This window comes from Mus caroli, unplaced genomic scaffold, assembly GCF_978045245.1.
Source record: "Mus caroli unplaced genomic scaffold, Mus_caroli_1 scaffold_11, whole genome shotgun sequence".
Lineage (NCBI taxonomy): Eukaryota > Metazoa > Chordata > Mammalia > Rodentia > Muridae > Mus > Mus caroli.
This window is the reverse complement of record NW_028227266.1, coordinates 64738988-64758872: the sequence shown is the minus strand read 5'-3', so window position 1 is coordinate 64758872 and position 19885 is coordinate 64738988. Positions and strand designations below refer to the sequence as shown.

At 46.5% G+C, this 19885-nt stretch overlaps 1 protein-coding gene across 1 annotated transcript in view; it reads left to right on the top strand.

Moving 5' to 3' along the window:
• The window catches only part of Snx1 (sorting nexin 1), a 37079-nt gene extending 35728 nt beyond the window's left edge, over positions 1–1351 (top strand). Inside the window, exons 14-15 of the mRNA XM_021171418.2 lie at positions 263–334; positions 919–1351. Coding sequence (XP_021027077.1) covers positions 263–334; positions 919–969 — 123 coding nt within the window. The 3' untranslated portion in view covers positions 970–1351. The remainder of the gene's footprint in view (positions 1–262; positions 335–918) is intronic.
• Positions 1352–19885: the final 18534 nt, after the last annotated feature.

The following is a 19885-nucleotide window of genomic DNA, read 5'->3' as shown; positions in this document are numbered from 1 at the left end:
GGCTATCTTACATTTACTGCTGTACCAACACAATTACACACAAAGCAAAGCCAGGAGCTGCTACGTGTCCTTTCCCCTCCACCACTCTCTCCTTGCCCACAGAGAAAGCTTGCAGAGCTTTGGCAGAGAAACTGTCGCTGTTAAAGCTACTGACTCTACTTCCCAAGTCTGTGCTTGGCCTTGGTCAGCAGTAAACACCACCATCCCAAAACGGGAAGGAGCCACTGACTGGGAGGTCAGCGTAGAATCCTGTCTCTTACAGAAAGAGAAGTCCAAGGATTTCAAAAACCACGTGATGAAGTACCTGGAGACACTCCTACATTCCCAGCAGCAGGTATGTATGTAATTTTGCACAGCTCTGGCCCCTGATTTCCTGCCCAAAATGACAGCTGTCTTTCTGGGACTTTGGTTCTGAGGGGGGAGGCTCTGCTGTCGTTGATAACTGAAAAGGGGCTTTCGTGCTCCACCTCAGTCAGGGGAACTCTGTTGCCCTCTTTACCCCAGTGAGACCGTCTCTCCTCCCACTGCTGCCCTCAGTCTACAGTTTATTTTCAGGGACCTTCATCTCCTCTTTCACTCCTCTTTCACTGCCTTATCCTGAGTGCCTACCCTGTGGTACCCTCTTCCCCTCTGGTTTCTGAGGCGCTAACCAATCTATGGAACAATGAGCCATTGTGAGGTGTAAACTGAGACTGCCTTTGAACTTGGGACAGAAACTGATGCCTCCTTAAGTCCAGAGGGAGGAGGAAGAATGTGGCTTCTGCACCTGCCCCACCTGCCCCACCTGCCCTTCCTCTCGGGTGGCTGTGGTGCATGGGGTTTGCCCTGACACTGAACTTGCCTCCCTCCCAGGCTAGCTCAGGCTCTGCTCTGCCACTAGGTGGGGCACTTGCTTACTGTCTCCCCACTTCTTTGCAGCTGGCAAAATACTGGGAAGCCTTCCTTCCTGAGGCAAAGGCCATCTCCTGAGGGACCAAGGACACCAGAGCCTACCTTCGTGACGCTGCCTTTTTATACACTGTCCTTCTTCCTCGATGGACCCTAACTGATGCCCCTGCCTTGGCTGGACTTAGCCCTTCCACTCTGCCCCACAGACAAACTGTTCCCAGTTACTCTAACCAGCATTTCATTTAGCTCCCACGTATATTTTCTTACCTAAGAGAATAGTTTCCTGCTTTAAGCAAAAGACCTACAATAGGTGGTGGAATTATAGGTTTGGAGTGGAGTGTTGATATAAATATATAAATACAAATGTATATTTTTCAGGATGTGGTTTAGGAACTGGGAATAACGTTTTCTGTTACTCCTGATGGTGCCATGAAAGATTATGTAATAAAATATTTGAAAATCAGGTCACAGGACTCAGCATGGTAGCACTTTTGCTCTCTGCTGGAAAGCAGTTGGGAAGGTCTAGAGTGTTCCTGACCAAGAAGCTGCTGGCTCTGGTAGGTTTCCCTCCACAGGCACTGAAGGCCTGCTGCTGCCTTCCTGTGCAACTGGAGTTTCTTCACTACCTGCCTCAGCTCTCTGCTCAGAGCATCTCAGTCTGTCTGAGTCTTGTTCCTACTCCTGTAGGAAGGAGCATCAAGACAGACTTACGACTCTAAAGCCTGTTCTATAAAGGAGGCTAACCTAGCTTTTTGCCCCTGCTTCCCTAGGCCTGAAGAGCTCTCTGGCCTATTATATGTTCAATCCTCCTTTTCTTCCTATTAAAACAGGTACTCAGGCTGGAGGGAGGTTGCTCATTAGCATCTGGGCATGTGCTTGCTTAGCATGTGAAGGATGTGGGTCCAGTCCCCAGCACCGCACAAAGGGAAGGCACCTCATCCAAAGACTGGCGGCTTTAGCCAGGCAATCACAGTGCACCTAAGCCTTTCAAAGTGTGTCTGAAAGAGAGTGTGTCCCCTAGAGCCCGAGTACATGCACACAAGCCAGGCGTGATTAGACCAGCCATTGCTGGGCTTGCCTTCAGCAGTGCCTACAGCCCCAGTGGCAAATGCTATTGAGGGGTAGGAGGCTCCTCGGTGAGAGGAAAGAACAGGATGCTGCTGTGGGGATCCTGCTCTCCAGCCCCCAGTCGTCCAGAGATGCCCCACACAGAAGCCCCTGGATGTCCTCCTTGCCAGTGGGCACTGCAGCTTGGGAACAGCTCTGACTCGTGGTTCTCACGCTGGCACGGGAGCAGGTGCTAATGCTGAGCTGCAGCTGTCCTGTCCTGTCAACAGGTGAATGACAGAAAAGGTGGTCTGCCCCCAGCTGCCTCCCCTGGCCATTACACTGTGACTTCATCTCAGTCCCTTCTCCATCTAACTTTCACATAGTTAAAATTACACAATGGGTTCTGGATCCTGCTTTGGTCATTCAGTATTATGTATGTCATAAGCATTTTCCCTCTACATCTTTTGTAACCATGTCATTTTTAAGGCTTCCATGACTGGGTGTAGAAAAGAACACACTTAATCCTAGTACACTACATAGTAAGATCCTGTCTCAAACAAAAACAAACAGACAGGTTTCTATGGAGTACCATAATTCAGATTCATCACTCACTGCTGGATCCTTGGTTGAGGAAGGGTCAGACAACTTGTTTTTTTTTTAAAGATTTATTTATTATTATATGTAAGTACACTGTAGCTGTCTTCAGACACACCAGAAGAGGGTGTCAGATCTCATTACAGGTGGTTGTGAGCCACCATGTGGTTGCTGGGACTTGAACTCAGGACCTTCGGAAGAGCAGTCAGTGTTCTTACCCGCTAAGCCATCTCACCAGCCCAAGAACTTGTATTTTTTCATGAAAATTTCCAGCATTGAGATTTCACCCCACTTGCTGGTTTGTTTGTTTGTTTGCTTTTGAGTCAAGATCTCTGCTGGTTTTGAAATTGCTATGTAGTCAAACCTGGCCTTGAACTCCTCATCCTCCTGCCTAAGCCTCCCAGGTGCTGGGATACATGTGTGCACCAGCATACCTAACACACTTTATCTGTAGTATTTACATGTATTTTCTGAATCATTTGAGAGTAAGTTGCAGACGTTACCAGTTACTCCAAAATTTCAGTGTGCAGTTCCATAAGAACAAGACTATCCCATCACAATTTAAATAAAGTTGTTAAAGCCAAGAAGTCGGGGGCTGGGGAATCAGCTCAGTGGTAAGAACACTGCTCCAGCGGAAGACATAAGTTCAGCACTCGCACTGGACAGCCCACCGCTGCCAGTGACTCCAGCTCCAGGGATCTACCTGCTCGCACATGCACACATGCCTACACACACACACATTTTTAAAAGGTTTAATAGTATAAGAGTTATTTAATACATAGCTCAAAGTTGTCCGTTGCCTAAAGAGTGTCCTTGTAGCCATTCTTTTTCTTTGTCCAGGATCATGAGTTATACGAAGACTGCCATAGATTGCACGCTGGGTGGAGTACATGAGTCGGTTAATATGGAAGACTTCCTCCACCTGCCTTGGTCTTTAATTACCATGGCATTTTTGAAGAATGAAGGCGCTCTCTGGCCTCTGTGGACATACATACACATAAAAATAAACTTAAGCAGCCAGGCATAGTAACACAAGCCTTTAATCCCAGCACACAGGGGATAGAAGCCAGAGGATCTCATTGGCTCCAGACTACCCTGGTCATTGCATGAAGTTTTAGGCCAGCCAGGGCTGCATAGTGAGACCCAGTCTCAAACAAAGAATACTGGGTGGGTGGGGCCATCACATGCTCACTGGAAACGCTGAGAAAGAAAGCTCTGAGAAGAGGGGTTGCTCCATGCTGCTCTCAGGGAGGGTCTCATACTCTACCAAATGAGCTAGCTGGGCAGGTTATCTCCATCTGCCCACCCTCCCATCCCCCCATGCACACTAAATCTCAATGTCATCTGAAGATTAGAGCCTGGCTTTTAGTATAAGTGTTTAGTGACAGAGTAAGTCAGGAGCTAAGGTAGACTCAAAGTGTCAAAGTTGTTTTGTTTTTTGGGTTGATTTGGTTTTTCCAGATAAGAGTTTCTCTTTGTAGCCCTAATGTCCTTGAACTCACTCTGTAGACCAGGCTAGTCTCAAAGTCACAGAGATCCACCTGCCTCTCCCTCCCAATTGCTAAAATTAAAAGTGTGTGCCACCATGCCTGGCAACTTTGGGCTCTTCTTAGAATTTCAGTCTGTAGCTGGGAAGCCTAAATGAATGAATAACATCTGCTGTCGGAGGTGTGCTCGGGATGGAGTCGAGACTGGCAGAGCAGAGCAAGGATGGAGGAGTGGTCGGTCCCTGCCGAGCAAGATCTGGGCACACAGGAGCTTTGGCACAAGATGCTGAGATTTTCCCCACCAGCATTTGGAAGAGAAGGGAGAGAGGATGATGGGTCCCCTGGAGCAGAGAAGGACATATCTCTGCTGCAGTTGGCATTCATGTGAACTTCACTCACTCTCTGGAGACACTGGCAAAGCTCTCCATGTTTGGGCAGGCCAGCCCAGGCCAGGACTGAGTGTTGGATGTAGATGAGGACAAGCTGGCCCGTCCTCTGGACCTGGGGACATGTCACCTGCCAATGCTCTGCCCTGTCAGTTGTGTGGCTTTATGTTGGCACTGTCTACCAAACCATAAACTCCAAAGTCCCTGGCAATAGCTCAGGCACAAACAGATGCCAAACGTGCAGGCTATGTCACAGTTAGGTACTGTGAGGACCCTAGTTCACCCTGCCCTGTTTATCTCCCAGTCCTTCACAATGGCGGGAACACCTCTTAGAAGGTAATTCCAAATCTGCCATTCCCATCCTCATTTCTGTTAGCTCTGGGCTTTGTGCCTGTAACATCATTTGTGCCTATTTCTCAGCCCCCATTCCTTTAAAAAAAAAGTGTATGTGTTCCTAAATGTACATATATATATACCATAACCCACAGAGGTCAGAAGACAGACATGGAGGTCGTCAGAAGACAGTTGCGTCCCCTGGAAATGGAATTACAGGTGGTTGGAAGCTGCCATGTGGGCACTAGGGATTGAACCCTCTGCAAGAGCAGTGCATGCTTTCAGCTGCCGAGGCCTCTGTGCAGGCCCTCTGCGTCTATCTTTGTCTTCAGTCTGTAGCACACCTTCCTGAAACAGTCACGTCCAGCACTCTGGATGGCTGTGGACAGGTGTGTGAGAGCCGCTCACTGAAGATCCTCATAAACACGTGTAGAAACCAGGTACTAAAGACAAGTACTCAAAGATGTCCTTCCTGGCATGGTGGACAGCTGGAAAGACTGGAAGCAATCTACATGCCCATCCCATCGGGAAGGGATTAGATGAGGTATGGCACAGTGACCCAGTTAGATACTACAGAGACATTAATAGTGACCACAAGCAGTATTCATCCACAAGGAAAATATGTTCTGAGTGAAAAAAGCAGGCGATAGGAATTGCACAAACAACATGATCCACACTTAATGATTGGGAAGGGCACTGATTGGATTGTTAAGTACAGTTATCTTTAGAAATGGAAATTTTCATTACTTTTACTTTTTTATGTCATTTTTATATTGCTTAAAATTTTTAATTTTAAATTTCTGAAAAATCAAATAAAGCGATATTTCACTGTGGAAGAAGAGTTCCACACATCCTTTAACATACGTAAACTTTCTGATAGGAATGGGAATCTCACCTCCGCACATCTCTTATGTGTTGTACATGTGTCCTCTTTTTTTTTTTTAAAGATTTGTTTGTTTTATGTATGTGAGTACATTGTGGCTGTACAGATGGTTGTGAGCCTTCATGTGGTTGTTGGGAATTGAATGTTTAGGACCTCTGCTCACTCTGGTCAACCCCGCTCTCTCTCTGTCCCTGCTAACTGCGGCCCAGTGATTTATTTATTATTATACATAAGTACACTGTAGTTGACTTCGGACACACTAGAAGAAGGTGTCAGATCTCATTACAGATGGTTGTGAGCCACCATATGGTTGCTGGGATTTGAACTCAGGACCTTCAGAAGAATAGTCAGTGGTCTTACCCGCTGAGCCATCTCACCAGTCCCATATGTGTCCTCTTGAGCATTGGTCCTTTCTGCCTTGTGTCCTGTTACTCCAAAATGACCTTACCAGACTCCTGATTGTCACCTGAAGACCATGGACTACTCCAAATTATTGCCTGTGGGTCCACCAAAGCTAATCCCCCCAGACTCCAACAGGGTTTCTCTGTGTATCCCTGACTGTCCTGGTACTTGATCTCTAGACCAGGCTGGTCTCAATCTCAGAGATCTGCCTACTTCTGCCTCCTGAGTGCCGGGATTAAAGATGTGAGCCCTAGCCGGGCGTGGTGGCGCACGCCTTTAGTCCCAGCACTCGGGAGGCAGAGGCAGGCGGATTTCTGAGTTCGAGGCCAGCCTGGTCTACAAAGTGAGTGCCAGGACAGCCACGGCTACACAGAGAAACCCTGTCTCGAAAAAAAAAAAAAAAAAAAAAAAAGATGTGAGCCCTGCTCAACTAAGGCCACTTTTCAAGGGTCCCAGATATCTGGGCTAATTTAAGGTTTAATAAACCTCACTGTGGTGGTAAGACTGTTGTTTGGCAACTTAGGTTGAACCTGCAGGCTACTGGATCCCTTGAGATTTGCCTTCTACAAACCTCATCCCTCTAACCCTGGCTTGCCTTGGGAAATTGCCCTGTTGCGGTGATGACCAGACCTCCTGGATAGAAAGCTCCACCCACCTAAGGCAGCTCAGAGGCAGCCAGCAGCTTATCTTCCAAAAGATACACTTTGGGTTCAGGAAAAAAAAAAAAAAAAAAAAAAAAAACAACCCACAGAAAAACCCTATTCAGCCTGAGACAGGACCTTTCCCTAAAGAGACTGTTTCCAAATGACTATTTCCCCCTGTCAGCTTCCCCTTGCATTATGAGTGGCTGCAGTCAAGACCACAGGGGCCCAACCAGCCTGTCTATCTAATGGGGAACATCACCAGAAAAACACAGACGCACAAGGCAGCCAGGGACATATGCAGGGCAGAGAGCAGAGTGTCCCCAATAGCCACTGCCACCATGGAGTCTGATTATCAATTACAATAAGAACTGTCATCTGAACAGTCATACATGCCAGGCACTGAGCTCGGGCAGTGAGCCCTCCCTCGGCTAGGTGAGCACCATCTACCACAGGAGCTATATTTGCTCAAGAAGAACACAAATTACCAACTCAAGCTTGTCTGCTCCATTATGCCTCACACAAGATAGATAGAGATTGTCAAGAGGAATCAGCTGAGACTACTAAGCTATTTTATCTGTTTGCCTTTTGAGATGGTTTCATAAAACTCAGGCTGGCCCCTAATGTACTAGATAGCAAAGGCTGGCCTCGAACTTCTGATCCTCTGGCCTCAACCTCCCAGGTACTCCAAGCCATCATGCCTGGCTGGCTAATTAGTCTTTTTAAAGACCTGAATTAAGTCCACTCAACATGAAAATTATGAACAAGTCTCATTTTGGTACCAGCTTGTCCTTATATTTGAGCATCTGAGACTGTCTCTCCTGAAAGTCTTGTCATGATGTCTTGTCCTGCTGGTATTAGGAGCAGTCACTAGACAACATTTTCGTTTTGTTTTGTCTTTTGAGACAGGGTTTTTCTTTGTGGTTCTGGCTGTACTGAAACTTGCTCTGTAGCCTTAAACTCACAGAGATCTGCCTGCCTCTGCCTTGCAAGTGCTGGGATTTAAAGGTATGCTTAAAAGACTTGTTGGTGACTGGTACCTAAGGTCCTTGGTTTGATCCCATACTGCGCAAAACAACTCCATTTTTTGAGAAGCCACAGACAACCCCCTGTGGAATGCTAGGGTGTAAGGTAGGGGCACCTCCATTCCAGACCTGCAGATCTGCAGCAGCCTCAGCCCCTCCTGGACTCTGCCTGTTGACCTCAGTTCTTGTTCAATAGCTCTCTTCATAAACTACCCCAATTACATGGGTGTTTCTTTGTTCTGTGAACCTCATGGTGGGTTCTGAGAGGGAGAAAGAGCTAGAAAGTCTATGTGGTGGAACGTGCTGTTAGCATTCCTGAGTCCCTCTGTCATCACCTGGATAGGGAGTGAGTGGCCCTTAGGAGTGACACTGTTGGCTCATGTCCTAGGTTTTGCTCACACAGGACATGCTTACCAAAGGTGCCTTCTTACCCCCACCCTTTCTAAAACCCACTCTCTTCCTTCCTCAAGGCCTGTCCTCACTTTATAAAAATGGAGTTTAGACTACCTCTGTAGTTTAAAATGTCTTAGCAAAACTTTTTTTTAAAAAGGTTATTCTTTTAAAAGTCCAACATTCACACATAAAATTTGTTTGTTTATGTATATATGTATGTATGTATGTATATGTGTGTATGTATTTTGGGTTTTTGGGGGGACAGGTTTTCTCTGCAACCTTGGCTGTCCTAAACTCATTTTGTAGACCAGGCTGTCCTTGAACTCACAGAGATCTGCCTATCTCTAACTCCTGAGTGAAATTAAAGGTGTAGTATTCTCTCCCCACCTCTCTCTCTCACTCTCTCTCTCTCTCTCTCTCTTACACACACACACACACACACACTCACAGCAGAGTAATTTTTACAAATCAAGCTTGGGATGTGTGTGGCTCGGTGTAAAAGTTGCTTTTATTTGCTTGATATAATTGTTGTCTCCGGAGGCTTACTGCCTCTGTCTGCTAACCTAGGCCCAGTCCTGGTTATGGAGGCTTCTAGCCTCTATACAATCTAATCTAGGCTTAGACTGTTTTCAGTCTCTGAGACTTATAGCTGACTAAGCCCATTCTTTTTAGCTCTCTCTGAACTCTGGCTGGCTGGTCAGCTCAGCTGTTCTGGATCTAAACTCCTCTCTATACTAATTCAAACTGGCTTCTTTCAGCTTCTGACTGAATTGCATTGTTTGGCCTCATACTAACGTCAGCAATATGTCCTAATCTGGCTGCTTCTCATTCTCTGGTTCCTACTGTCTTCACGTGTGTCTAGCTTGTTCTCTCTGCAAGCTGCCTCTAATAAAACTGCCCTCTCCCTCTCTCTCTGCATTTCTCTCTCTCTGCATTTCTCTCTCTCTGCATCTCTCTCTCTCTGCATTTCTCTCTCTCTGCATTTCTCTCTCTCTGCATCTCTCTCTCTCTCTCTCTCTCTCTCTCTCTCTCTCTCTCTCTCTCTCTCTCTCTCTCTCTCTCTCTCTCTCTCTCTCCCCTGCTGCTTTCTCTCCAGTAGCCTCTCTTTTCTCTGTTCTCCTGAGAGTTGGACATTATCCTATTCTGTCACATCTTTCTCTAATTCCTCACTTTGCCTCTCAAGTAGACATCGCTTTCACAATGGGTGCTTTCTTCTACAAAATAACATTACCTTCATTGTTTGGGACTAGAGGTGTATATTAAGGGTGTGTCTATATTCCAGCCAGAGTAGCCATGTTGCTGGGTTAAAATCCCTCTACAGATCATTGGTAGAGTGCTGCTGAGCATACACAGAGCCTTGGGTTTAATCCCAAGCAATGCCTATACCTAGACAATATGGCATAGAACCATAACACCAGCATTTCCAAGGAAGTGGAGTCAGGAGGATCAAAAGTCCAAGGATGGCTACACAGCTAGCTGGAGGCCAGACAGGAAAGCCTGTTTTTTTGTTTTTTTTTTTTTTTTAATTAAGTAAAGTAAAAATTATAAAATGTCTTTTAGCAGGCATGGTGGCACAAGTCTTTAATCATAGGACAAGGGAAGTAGAGGCAGGTGGAAGCCAGCCTATTCTACAGAGTGAATTCCAGAACAGACAGTGCTACACAGAAAGCCACTGTCTCACAAATAAAAAGAGTATAATTTATAAATTTATACTCATACACACATACCTATCTATACCTATCTATCTTTATCTCTATATTAAAGGCGATCAGCAGGAACTATGCTCGTATGATGAATAAGACAGGCTGGTTCACACCAATCTCTGTCTCCAACACCTCTGTGCACTATGGAGCAAACGAAGGAATCCTGATCTTGAAATAGTTGGATCTCAATGTATTGAAAGAAATAAAATATACTAGGATGAACCATATGTAGTTGCCAGTATCCCTCTGGTTTAAGAAGTATAAAAATAGTAATTTTGTATAAATAAAGAAATTAATATTTATTCACTGTGTGTTAGGCCCATGCTAAACACTTAGGAAGGGTGATGTCATTTAACCCATGTACAGACCTCCTGCAGATAAGGATTTGGGTTGGGGGTGGGTGTCAAAAATTACACAGACAAGCAAAATCGGGATCTGCTGTAGCGGGCTAGACCCACCACCCTTGCTCGGGTAATCCTGTTGAAGTCCTCTGGGCTAGCGTGCCTGCCTACCCCAGAGAAGAATCCGGCCTCTGTGCCCAGTGGCGCCCGCCAGCTGCAGCCAGGAGCTGTTTGTTTTCTTAACGGGGGTTATCCAAACCTCCTGAGCGCCTCTCAGCTGCAGAAGCCCTGCCGGTGAAAAGGAGCTTTGTGTGATGATGGTGAAGGGCGAGGTTTCCAGCCAAGGCCGGAGCTGGAGCCAGCTCAAGCACCAGCATGGGGCGCTCCCCAAAGCAACCAAGGCCATCGTAGGAGCAGCATTCTGTTGGGAAGACATCACCACCCACAGCTTCTCCTGCCAATTGCTTAGTCCATGATCCTGCCTACGAGCTGTAAGCTGTAGTCTCCATGCCTGCATCGTGTAACCAGTGTGGAGTGGTACCAGGAAGTTGGTGTGAACAGACAAGTGCCTGTCATTTGGGTCCTACCAGCTATTACAAGGATCAGAACATGGTCTGGAACTTACTGTAAATGCTAGCTAGCATCAGGCTCCTCCATGCTGTAAGCTCGCAGAAAATTGGAAGTGAAATACTTGTTCTGTAATCTATTAATGGAGTATAAGATCCTAATGTAGCCAAGGAAAAGAGAGCTTGTGAGATGGCTCAACAGTGAAGGCACTTGCAAGCCTGATGACCTGAGTGTGATTCCCAGGGACCCCCTTGGTGGAAGGAGGGCACTGACCCTCATGCGAACTTGAGGGTGCATGTGCATATGTAAAAAAAAGTCACAAAAACTTTCAGAAGTAGCTAAGCACTTTTAAGCAACTGTCACTCCGCATCTCCAAAATGAAATCCACATACTAGACAGTGATGGGAAAAAGGCAAGACCTGCCCTTAAAACAGCCCTTTCTAGCCTAGCCTCGGTGGCATGCCTTAATCACAGCACTCTGTGAGTTTGAGACCAGCCTGGTCTACAGAGCAAATTCTAGGACAGCCGGGACTACACAGAGAAACTCTGCCTGGAAAACAAAACAAAACAAGACAAAATAAAACAAAACAAAACACAAAATATGAACAAACAAAACAGCCCTTTTAGCTGGGCAGTGGTGGAGCATGCCTTTTGTTTGTTTGTTTGTTTGTTTGTTTGTATTTTTCGAGACAGGGTTTCTCTATGTAGCCCTAGCTGTCCTGGAACTCACTCTGTAGACCAGGCTGGCCTCGAACTCAGAAATTCGCCTGCCTCTGCCTCCCAAGTGCTGGGATTAGAGGCGTGCTCCACAGCGGAGGCAGAGGCAGAGGCAGAGGCAGAGGCAGAGGCAGAGGCAGAGGCAGAGGCAGAGGCAGAGGCAGAGGCAGAGGCAGAGGCAGAGGCAGAGGCAGAGGCAGAGGCAGAGGCAGAGGCAGAGGCAGAGGCAGAGGGATTTCTGAGTTCAAGGCAAGCCTGGTCTACAGAGTGAGTTCCAGGACAGCCAGGCTACACAGAGAAACCCTGTCTTGAAAAACCAAAAACAAACAAACAAACAAAAAAAAGAAAAAAAAAAACAGCCCTTTTAGATAGAAGTCACTTTAAGTCTGGGAGGGAAAAACAGTTCATTTGCCGCAATAGCCAATGTCCTTTGTGGTAACTGCTTTGGCATTGATATCATGGTATACATTGGCATTTTTTTTTTTTGGAAGAAAATAATTCACATAACTTGCAGTGTCTCTCCCAAAATATTGTAAGTAATACTTCTGGGTCAAGGAGATTTGGGGGTGGGGGGCGGAGGGGTACTGTTGCTGATTGAGACAGGGTATCATGTAGCCAAGGCTGGCTTGAAACTCACCATGTAATCAAGGATAACTCCCTCCTGTACCTCCCAAGTGCTGAGACTGCAGATCTGTGCCACCACACCCACCATAAGCCTCTTGCTGTTTGACTGCACTCTTGTTCTGTGAAGGAAGCCCTGGGGTCCTAGGAGCAGGAAGGTTACTACAGGTTTTTACACCTTAGCAGCATTAACTCTCACCCTATAACTAGTGAGGAAAACACACTGATTTGAAAAAAATACCTGTTAAATTGGTTCAGTGGGTAAGGACACTTACTGCCAAGCCTGGTGATCTGAGTTCAGTTCCTGGGTCCTGTATCTCTATATCTCTGTATACCTGTAAACACCTGCATGGGATGGCACCCTTCCCCCACTGCAAACCAATAAAATGCTTCTTCAAAAAGAGAAAGGGACTGGTGAGATGGCTCAGTTGGTAAGAGCACCCGACTGCTCTTCTGAAGGTCTGGAGTTCAAATCCCAGCAACCACATGGTGGTTCACAACCATCCGTAACAAGATCTGACTCCCTCTTCTGGAGTGTCTGAAGACAGCTACAGTGAACTTACATATAATAAATAAATAAATCTTTTAAAAAGAGAGAGAAAGAAAGGAGATGGAGAGATGGCTCAATAGTTGAGAGCACTGACTGTTCTTCCAGAGGTCCTGAGTTCAGTTCCCAGCAACCACATGGTGGCTCACAACCATCTGTAAAATGGGATCCAAAGCCCTCTTCTGGTGTGTCTGAAGACAGCTACAGTGTACTCATATACATTTAATTAATTAATTAAATGTATTAATTTATAGTGTATAAATAAATAATGAATTAAAAGGGGCGGTGGTGAAATGGCTCAGCAGTTAAGAGCACTGACTGCCCTTCCAGAGGTCCTGAGTTCAAATCCCAGCAACCACATGGTGGCTCACAACCACCCATAATAAGATCTGATGCCTTCGTCTAGTGAGTCTGAAGTCAGCTTCAGTGTATTTATGTATAATAATAATAAATAAATCTTTGGGCCAGAGCAAGCAGGGACTGAACTAGCGGGGTTGACCAGAGCAAGCAGGGGTCCTAAAAATTCAACAACCATATGAAGGCTCACAACCATCTGTACCACTACAGTGTACTCACATACATAAAATAAATAAATAAATAGATCTTTTAAAAAAGAGAGGAGAGAGAAAGAATATTTGAAAATGGAGTAAGTGAATGAAATTCACAAGTCTTTGGGGGGCAAGGGGAGAGACTGAATGCACACACACACATGCACACCACAGATGCACACACATGTGAAAATTAGATACCACGAACAACCCAAGCAGTGCATGGTGGTGGACAACTGTACCTGCGTTATCAGTGAAGTCAAAGCCAGCCTAGGCTCCTCACTCCTCAGCCAGCCATCAAATCTAGAAAAGTTATTCCGCGCAGGTCCGCAGGAAGTGCCAAGTTCTCCAGACTCCAAAGGCAGTGCCTGTGTCCAGAAACAACAGTCTTGGCTCCGCTCAAGTTGGACTCTAGAAGGAATGTTTAGGAAAGCCTAGGTTAGCCAGGTGTGGTGGCGCACGCCTTTAATCCCAGCACTCGGGAGGCAGAGGCAGGTGGATTTCTGAGTTCGAGGCCAGCCTGGTCTACAAAGTGAGTGTCAGGACAGCCAGGGCTATAAGGAGAAACCCTGTTTCGAAAAAACCAAAAAAAAAAAAAAAAAAAAAAAAAAGGAAAGCCTAGGTTAGCATCTCTCACAGACCGAAAAAACTGGTTTCTGCCTACCAGAAACAGTCAATTCCTTTGGCATATCCCTATAGTTACATATCAAAGCCCGCACTGGCCTCTCCATGCCTCCCTCCCTGCCCACAGGCACTTGTCCTTGTTCAAAGTCCATGCTATCTCCTAGGCTTTCCCTCCTCCAAGACACCCCTTCATTTTCTACATAAGGGCATGGTCCCCAATTATCTCTCCTGCTGTCCTTGCTTCTCTTGCAGACAGCCCGGCCATATCCAGTCTTCCTTCCTTCTCTGCTCTGAACTCTTCCTGATGCCTCTGGATGGTCTGTCTGTTTGTCTGTCTCTTTCTCTGTCTTTGTCTCTCTCTGTGTCTGCCTCTATGTCTCTCTCTCTCTCTCTCTTACACACACACACACACACACACACACACACACTCACACACACATCTACAATAAAAACCTTTCCCCTAACCATGGAACAGCCATCTTGGTGGTTTCTTTACCACACCCTCTATTTAAGTCCTCTCCCTACTCCCTGGAAGACACTCATTCCAGAGTGTTCTACCCCACACCCAGGAAAGGAGGGAGGAGTGTTGTAGCTACAGAAGAATCCAAGCAGACAGGCCTCACTGGGTTTTCTCCTTTATCTGCTAGAGTTACAACACAGCCTTTGGTCAAATCTCATTTTCATACAGCTATCTATTCCTCATGACACCTAAGCATAGAAACATGTGGCTTTTCTTTGCTTTGTAGTGCTGGAGAGTGAGTCCAGGGTCTCATACATGCTATGCCCTTAAGCTATAGTCCCAGGCTTCCCACACTCAAACTGTTTTCCCAGGATCTTTGGACTTTCACCTCTAAAGTAGTCCATGTCACGTTAAAGAGGTCTTCAAATCCTCCATAGTGTGATAGTAACTTTTATTCTCCTGTCATAGTTATTGCCTCCGTCTGCTAACCTAGGCCTAGTCCCAGAAGCCTGTAGTCTCCGTACAATCTTATCTGGGCCTAGAATGTTTTCAACCTCTGAGACTTACTGCTGAATAAGCTCACCCTTTCTAATTCTTTCTGAGCCCTGGCCAGCTGGTTCGACTCAGCTGTTCTGGCTCAGACTCCTCTCCATGCTGACCAATTCTTATTAGCTTCTTTCAGCTTCTGACTGAATTGCTCTGCTTGGCCTCAAACTGTCACTCTTCTGGCCCCTTCTCATTAGCTTGCTCGCTCTTGCTTGCTTTGTCTTTACCTGTGTCTAGCTCGTTCTCTCTTCAATCTGTCTCTGTAAAACTCTCCCAGTAAAACTGCCTCCTTCTCCATCTCTGTGCTGCTCCACTCTCCCTCTCAACTCTACAGCACTGCTCTCCACGAACTCTACTGTCTTCCTGTGCTGTACTCTCTCCTCCTGTGCTGTCTGTCTCTCCCTTCAGTAGCTTCCCTTGCCTCTTGTGAGAGTTGGGCAGATCCTGTTCTGTCAAATCTTTCTCTGATTCATCACTTTGTCTGCCCCTCAATTAGATATCACTATCAAACATGGTGCTTCCTTCTACAAACTAACTTTACCTTCATTGTTTGGGGTTGAAGATGTGTACTAAGGGCATGTCTGTATTCCAGCCAGAGGGATTAAAGATATGTGCTAAGGGCTGAGCCATACCACAACTAGAAACAGATTCAAATATCCTGTAACACTGGAACTGGAGTTGTAGGTGGCTGTGAGCTGCCATGTGGGTGCTTGGAATCCAACCTGAGTCCTCTGGCAGCTCAGCCAGTGTTATTAATTACATGGCATCTTTCCAGCTCTAGTCTGTCTTTTGTTCTAGGAGTATAAACAAGACTCTTCCCAAGTTTCTATTGTTGTGATGATACATATCCAAAAGCATTTCCACCTCACTGTTATCCTGTAAGATAAGTCAGGGCAGAAGCTGATGGAGAGGCATGGAGAAGGGCTGCTTCTGGGCTTGCTCCTGTGACCTGCTCTGCCTACTTTCTTATGAGACCAACGCCTTACCACTTGGCAACTGCTCCTGCTGCCTATTTTCTCATAGAACCCAGAACCACCTATGGGTGGCCCACCCACAAGGAGCTGTGCCCTCCCAAATCAACCACTAATTAGGAAGATGCCTTACAGGTTTGCCTATAGCCTTTTTTGTTTATTTGTTTGTTGTTTTGGTTTTTTTTTCTGAGACAGGATTTCTCTGTGCAACCCCTGGCTGTCCTGGAACTTACCTTGTAGACCAGGCTGGCTTCAAACTCGGAGATCTGTCTGTCTCTTCCTCTCAAGTACTGGGATTAAAGGTGTGCAACACTACTGCCTAGCTGGAATAGCCTAATTTTTTGTTTTTGAGACAGGGTTTCTCTATATAGCCTTGGCTGTCTTGTAACTTTGTAGACCAGGCTGGTTTTGAGCACAGAGATCCACCTGCCTCTGCCTTATAGCCTGATCTTAGGGAGGCTTTTTCTTAATTTATGCTTACTCCTCTTCGATGAGTCGAGTTTGTGTCAATTTGACATGAAAACTAACACAAACAGTGGGTGAGGGGACTTGTCTTTCTCTCTCCCCTCTCTTATACTGGAGACACACAGCAATCACAGATTGGACTAAGTATATGCTGTGATGAGGAAGGAGTCCTTTTCGAGGAGGGCACAGTAAGTTCGCCAGAGGAGTCAAGAGAAGGTATGTTCCAGGTAAGAAAGAATGTGGAAGGTTAGAAAAGCTGTAAGATTCCTGTGGCCACGACGCGTTAGGGGTGGCGGGAGGGGTGAAGATGGGATAGGTGAGGGGGTTGGGCTGAAGCCATCATAAGCAGGCAGGGAGAATGGGTCCCAATTCCAAGTGGAATGCTATGGGGAAGCAGGTACTCTGATAGCAGTTTGTATTGTGTGAGAGAGAAGGAAACAGAGGCTGTCAGGACGATGCTCTGAACACTGGGGTTGCTTTGTAGGTAAGAAGACCCAATGCCCCTTTGCTCAGTTCAGATACCAACATCCCAAAGAGGAAATGAAACCCCAGCACTTCTCCTTGGTATGGGTCATTTCCCTTCCAGAGACCACACCTCCACCTCTACCTGGGAAGTTTCGGCTTCCTGGTTCCCTGGCCTTGGTACACTGTATTTGGAGAAGGAGAGTGTAAGAATCAGTGTTGGTGGGCTGGTGAGATGGCTCAGTGGGTAAGAGCACCCGACTGCTCTTCCGAAGGTCCAGAGTTCAAATCCCAGCAACCACATGGTGGCTCACAACCATCTGTAACAAGATCTGGCGCCCTCTTCTGGAATGTCTGAAGACAGCTACAGTGTACTTACATATAATAAATTAAAAAAAAAAAAAAAAAAAAAGAAAGTTGAGAATCACTGGTTTAGGGGGGTTCCCATAGCAACACATTTTAAGCCGGGTGTGGTGGCGCACGCCTTTAATCCCAGCACTCGGGAGGCAGAGACAGGCGGATTTCTGAGTTCGAGGCCAGCCTGGTCTACAGAGTGAGCTCCAGGACAGCCAGGGCTACACAGAGAAACCTTGTCTCGAAAAACCAAAAAAAAAAAAAAAAAAAAAAAAAAAAAAAAAAAAAAAAGAATCAGTGTTGGTAAGGATGTCCTCTGCCGAGCAGCATGTCTGTACTAGCAAGAGAGATGTGTCTCCGAACCTTAGCCCTTAAGACAGAGATGCTCTGCTTTCGTCTCTACCCCAACCCCTCCCTCCAGGTATGAGCCTAATAAAGCAAAATTGCTCACCTAACTCTACGGGGCTCCCACTGTATGAAGTTAGTGCGGGACTCTTTGCTCTACACAATAATTTTACCATAACTAAAGATGCAGGCATTTGCACAGCAGTGGGACAAATGTGCTGCTCATTTCTGCAGAAAAAATAAAATCTTGATGGATATTTGATGTTGCAGGACATAGAGCATCATTACCACTTGTCAGAGTCGGTTGGTATTTAGAGTTTAAAATCATCAGTAGTACCAGTCAGCGGTGGTGCACGCCTTTAATCCCAGCACTTGGGAGGCAGAGGCAGACAGATTTCTGAGTTCGAGGCCAGCCTGGTCTACAGAGTGAGTTCCAGGACAGCTAGGGCTACACAGAGAAACCCTATCTCAAAAAACAAAAACAAAAACAAAGACAAAACAAACAAACAAACAATGGCATAAGAAAATACCATCTCTGTTGTTTGAAATCAAACCACTATGTTTTTGTAAGAGCACAAAACTTTGTACATTAAAAACACAGCAATTTGCCAGATGATAGTGGCCTTTAGTCTCAGTTCTTGGGAGGCAGAGGCAGGTGGTTCTCTGAGTTTGAGGCCAGCCTGAACTAAAGAGAGTGTTCCACGACAGTCAGGGCTACACAGAGAAATCCTGTCTAAAAGAATAACAACAGACCAATCGGGCTGGAGAGATGGCTCACTGGTTAAGAGCACTGAGTTCAATTACCAGCAACCACATGGTGGCTCACAACCACCTGTAATGAGATCTGACACCCTCTTCTGGTGTGTCTGAAGACAGCTACAGTGTACTCATTGAAATAAAATAAAAATTAACAAAACAAAAACCAAGCAACCAAAAAAACTACACAGCAATTCATTCACAATAATCTCAAATTACAGCTGAGGCATTTTAGGTAATGCTATTGTTGCCAAGTTTTTAACCCACATTCAGTTACATAAATGTATTAGTCAGGGAACCAGAACCATTAGGAGCCCCCTCTCCTCTCCTCTCCTCTCCTCTCCTCTCCTCTCCTCTCCTCTCCTCTCCTCTCCTCTCCTCTCCTCTCCTCTCCTCTCCTCTCCTCTCCTCTCCTCTCCTCTCCTCTCCTCTCCTCTCCTCTCCTCTCCTCTCCTCTCCTCTCCTCTCCTCTCCTCTCCTCTCCTCTCCTCTCCTCTCCTCTCCTCTCCTCTCCTCTCCTCTCCTCTCCTCTCCTCTCCTCTCCTCTCCTCTCCTCCCCTCCCCTCCCCTCCCCTCCCCTCCCCTCCCCTCCCCTCCCCTCCCCTCCCCTCCCCTCCCCTCCCCTCCCCTCCCCCCCTCCCCCCCCTCCCCTCCCCTCCCCTCCCCTCCCCTCCCTCTCTCTCTCTCTCTCTCTCTCTCTCTCTCTCTCTCTCTCTCTCTCTCTCTGTCTTTCCCTGTGTGTGGGGAGTTATTAGAGTGGCTTACAGGCTGTGGCTCAGTTAGCCTACAATGACTGTCTATTAACAGAAAGTCCAGGAATCCAGTAGTTGTAGAGTCCACGAGGCTGGCTGTCTCAGCTGCTCTTTAGTGTGTGTTTGGATCCCAATGCAGGCTGTAACACCAGTGAAGGAAAGCCTGAACAGCAGGATCCTACCCTGACGGGGAGTGAAGGCTGGCAGGAAAGAAGCCAAAGCTTCTTTCTTCCCTGTGCTTCACAGAGGCTGCCACGAGAAGGTGTGGCCCAGGTTTAGGGTGGGTCTTCCTACCTCAAATGATCCTGTTAACCAAAACTCCCTCACGAGTATGCCCAGCTCCTTGGGTTTGGTGTTTTGTTTTTTTGTTTTGTTTTGTTTTGTTTTAGTTAACTCTACCTGTAGCCATGTTGGCAATTCAGAATAACCATCACACATGACCCAGTTTGAGAACAGAACACTGGGCCATTGAGCTACTGAATAGTCAGTCGCACTTTACCTCGAGCAGAGTAAGGAGTGTGGGGCTGAGGTAGAAATGAAAGCCATTTCTGTGTTTACATATGAAGTGATCATTCTGTCTTGAAATCTTACTATAGCCAGGCAGGCACACATCTTTAATCCCAGCACTTGGGAGGCAGAGGCAGGCAGATCTCTGAGTTCGAGGCCAGCCTGGCTTAAAGATGGAGTTTCTGGACAGCAAGGGCTACACAGAGAAAACGTATCTACATATTTAGAAAAACCAAACCCAAACTAAGCAATGTGCCAACCAAAAATCCTACTGCATTCTAAAGAAGACCAGCAGGGCAGATGAGAGCAGCTGGGGCCCCACCTCTACACACATTTCTGTTCCTCTTCTCTACACACATTTCTGTACCTACTTCTTATTATCTGTCCATCATCACCCATCCATCCCAGCTGAACAAGCCCATAAGGAAGCCACTATTGGGTCCTGGCTGAGTTGTTCAAGCTGACTTTGAATTCCTGGTTTCAAGCAATTCTCTTGCCTCAGCCTCATAGATAAGTG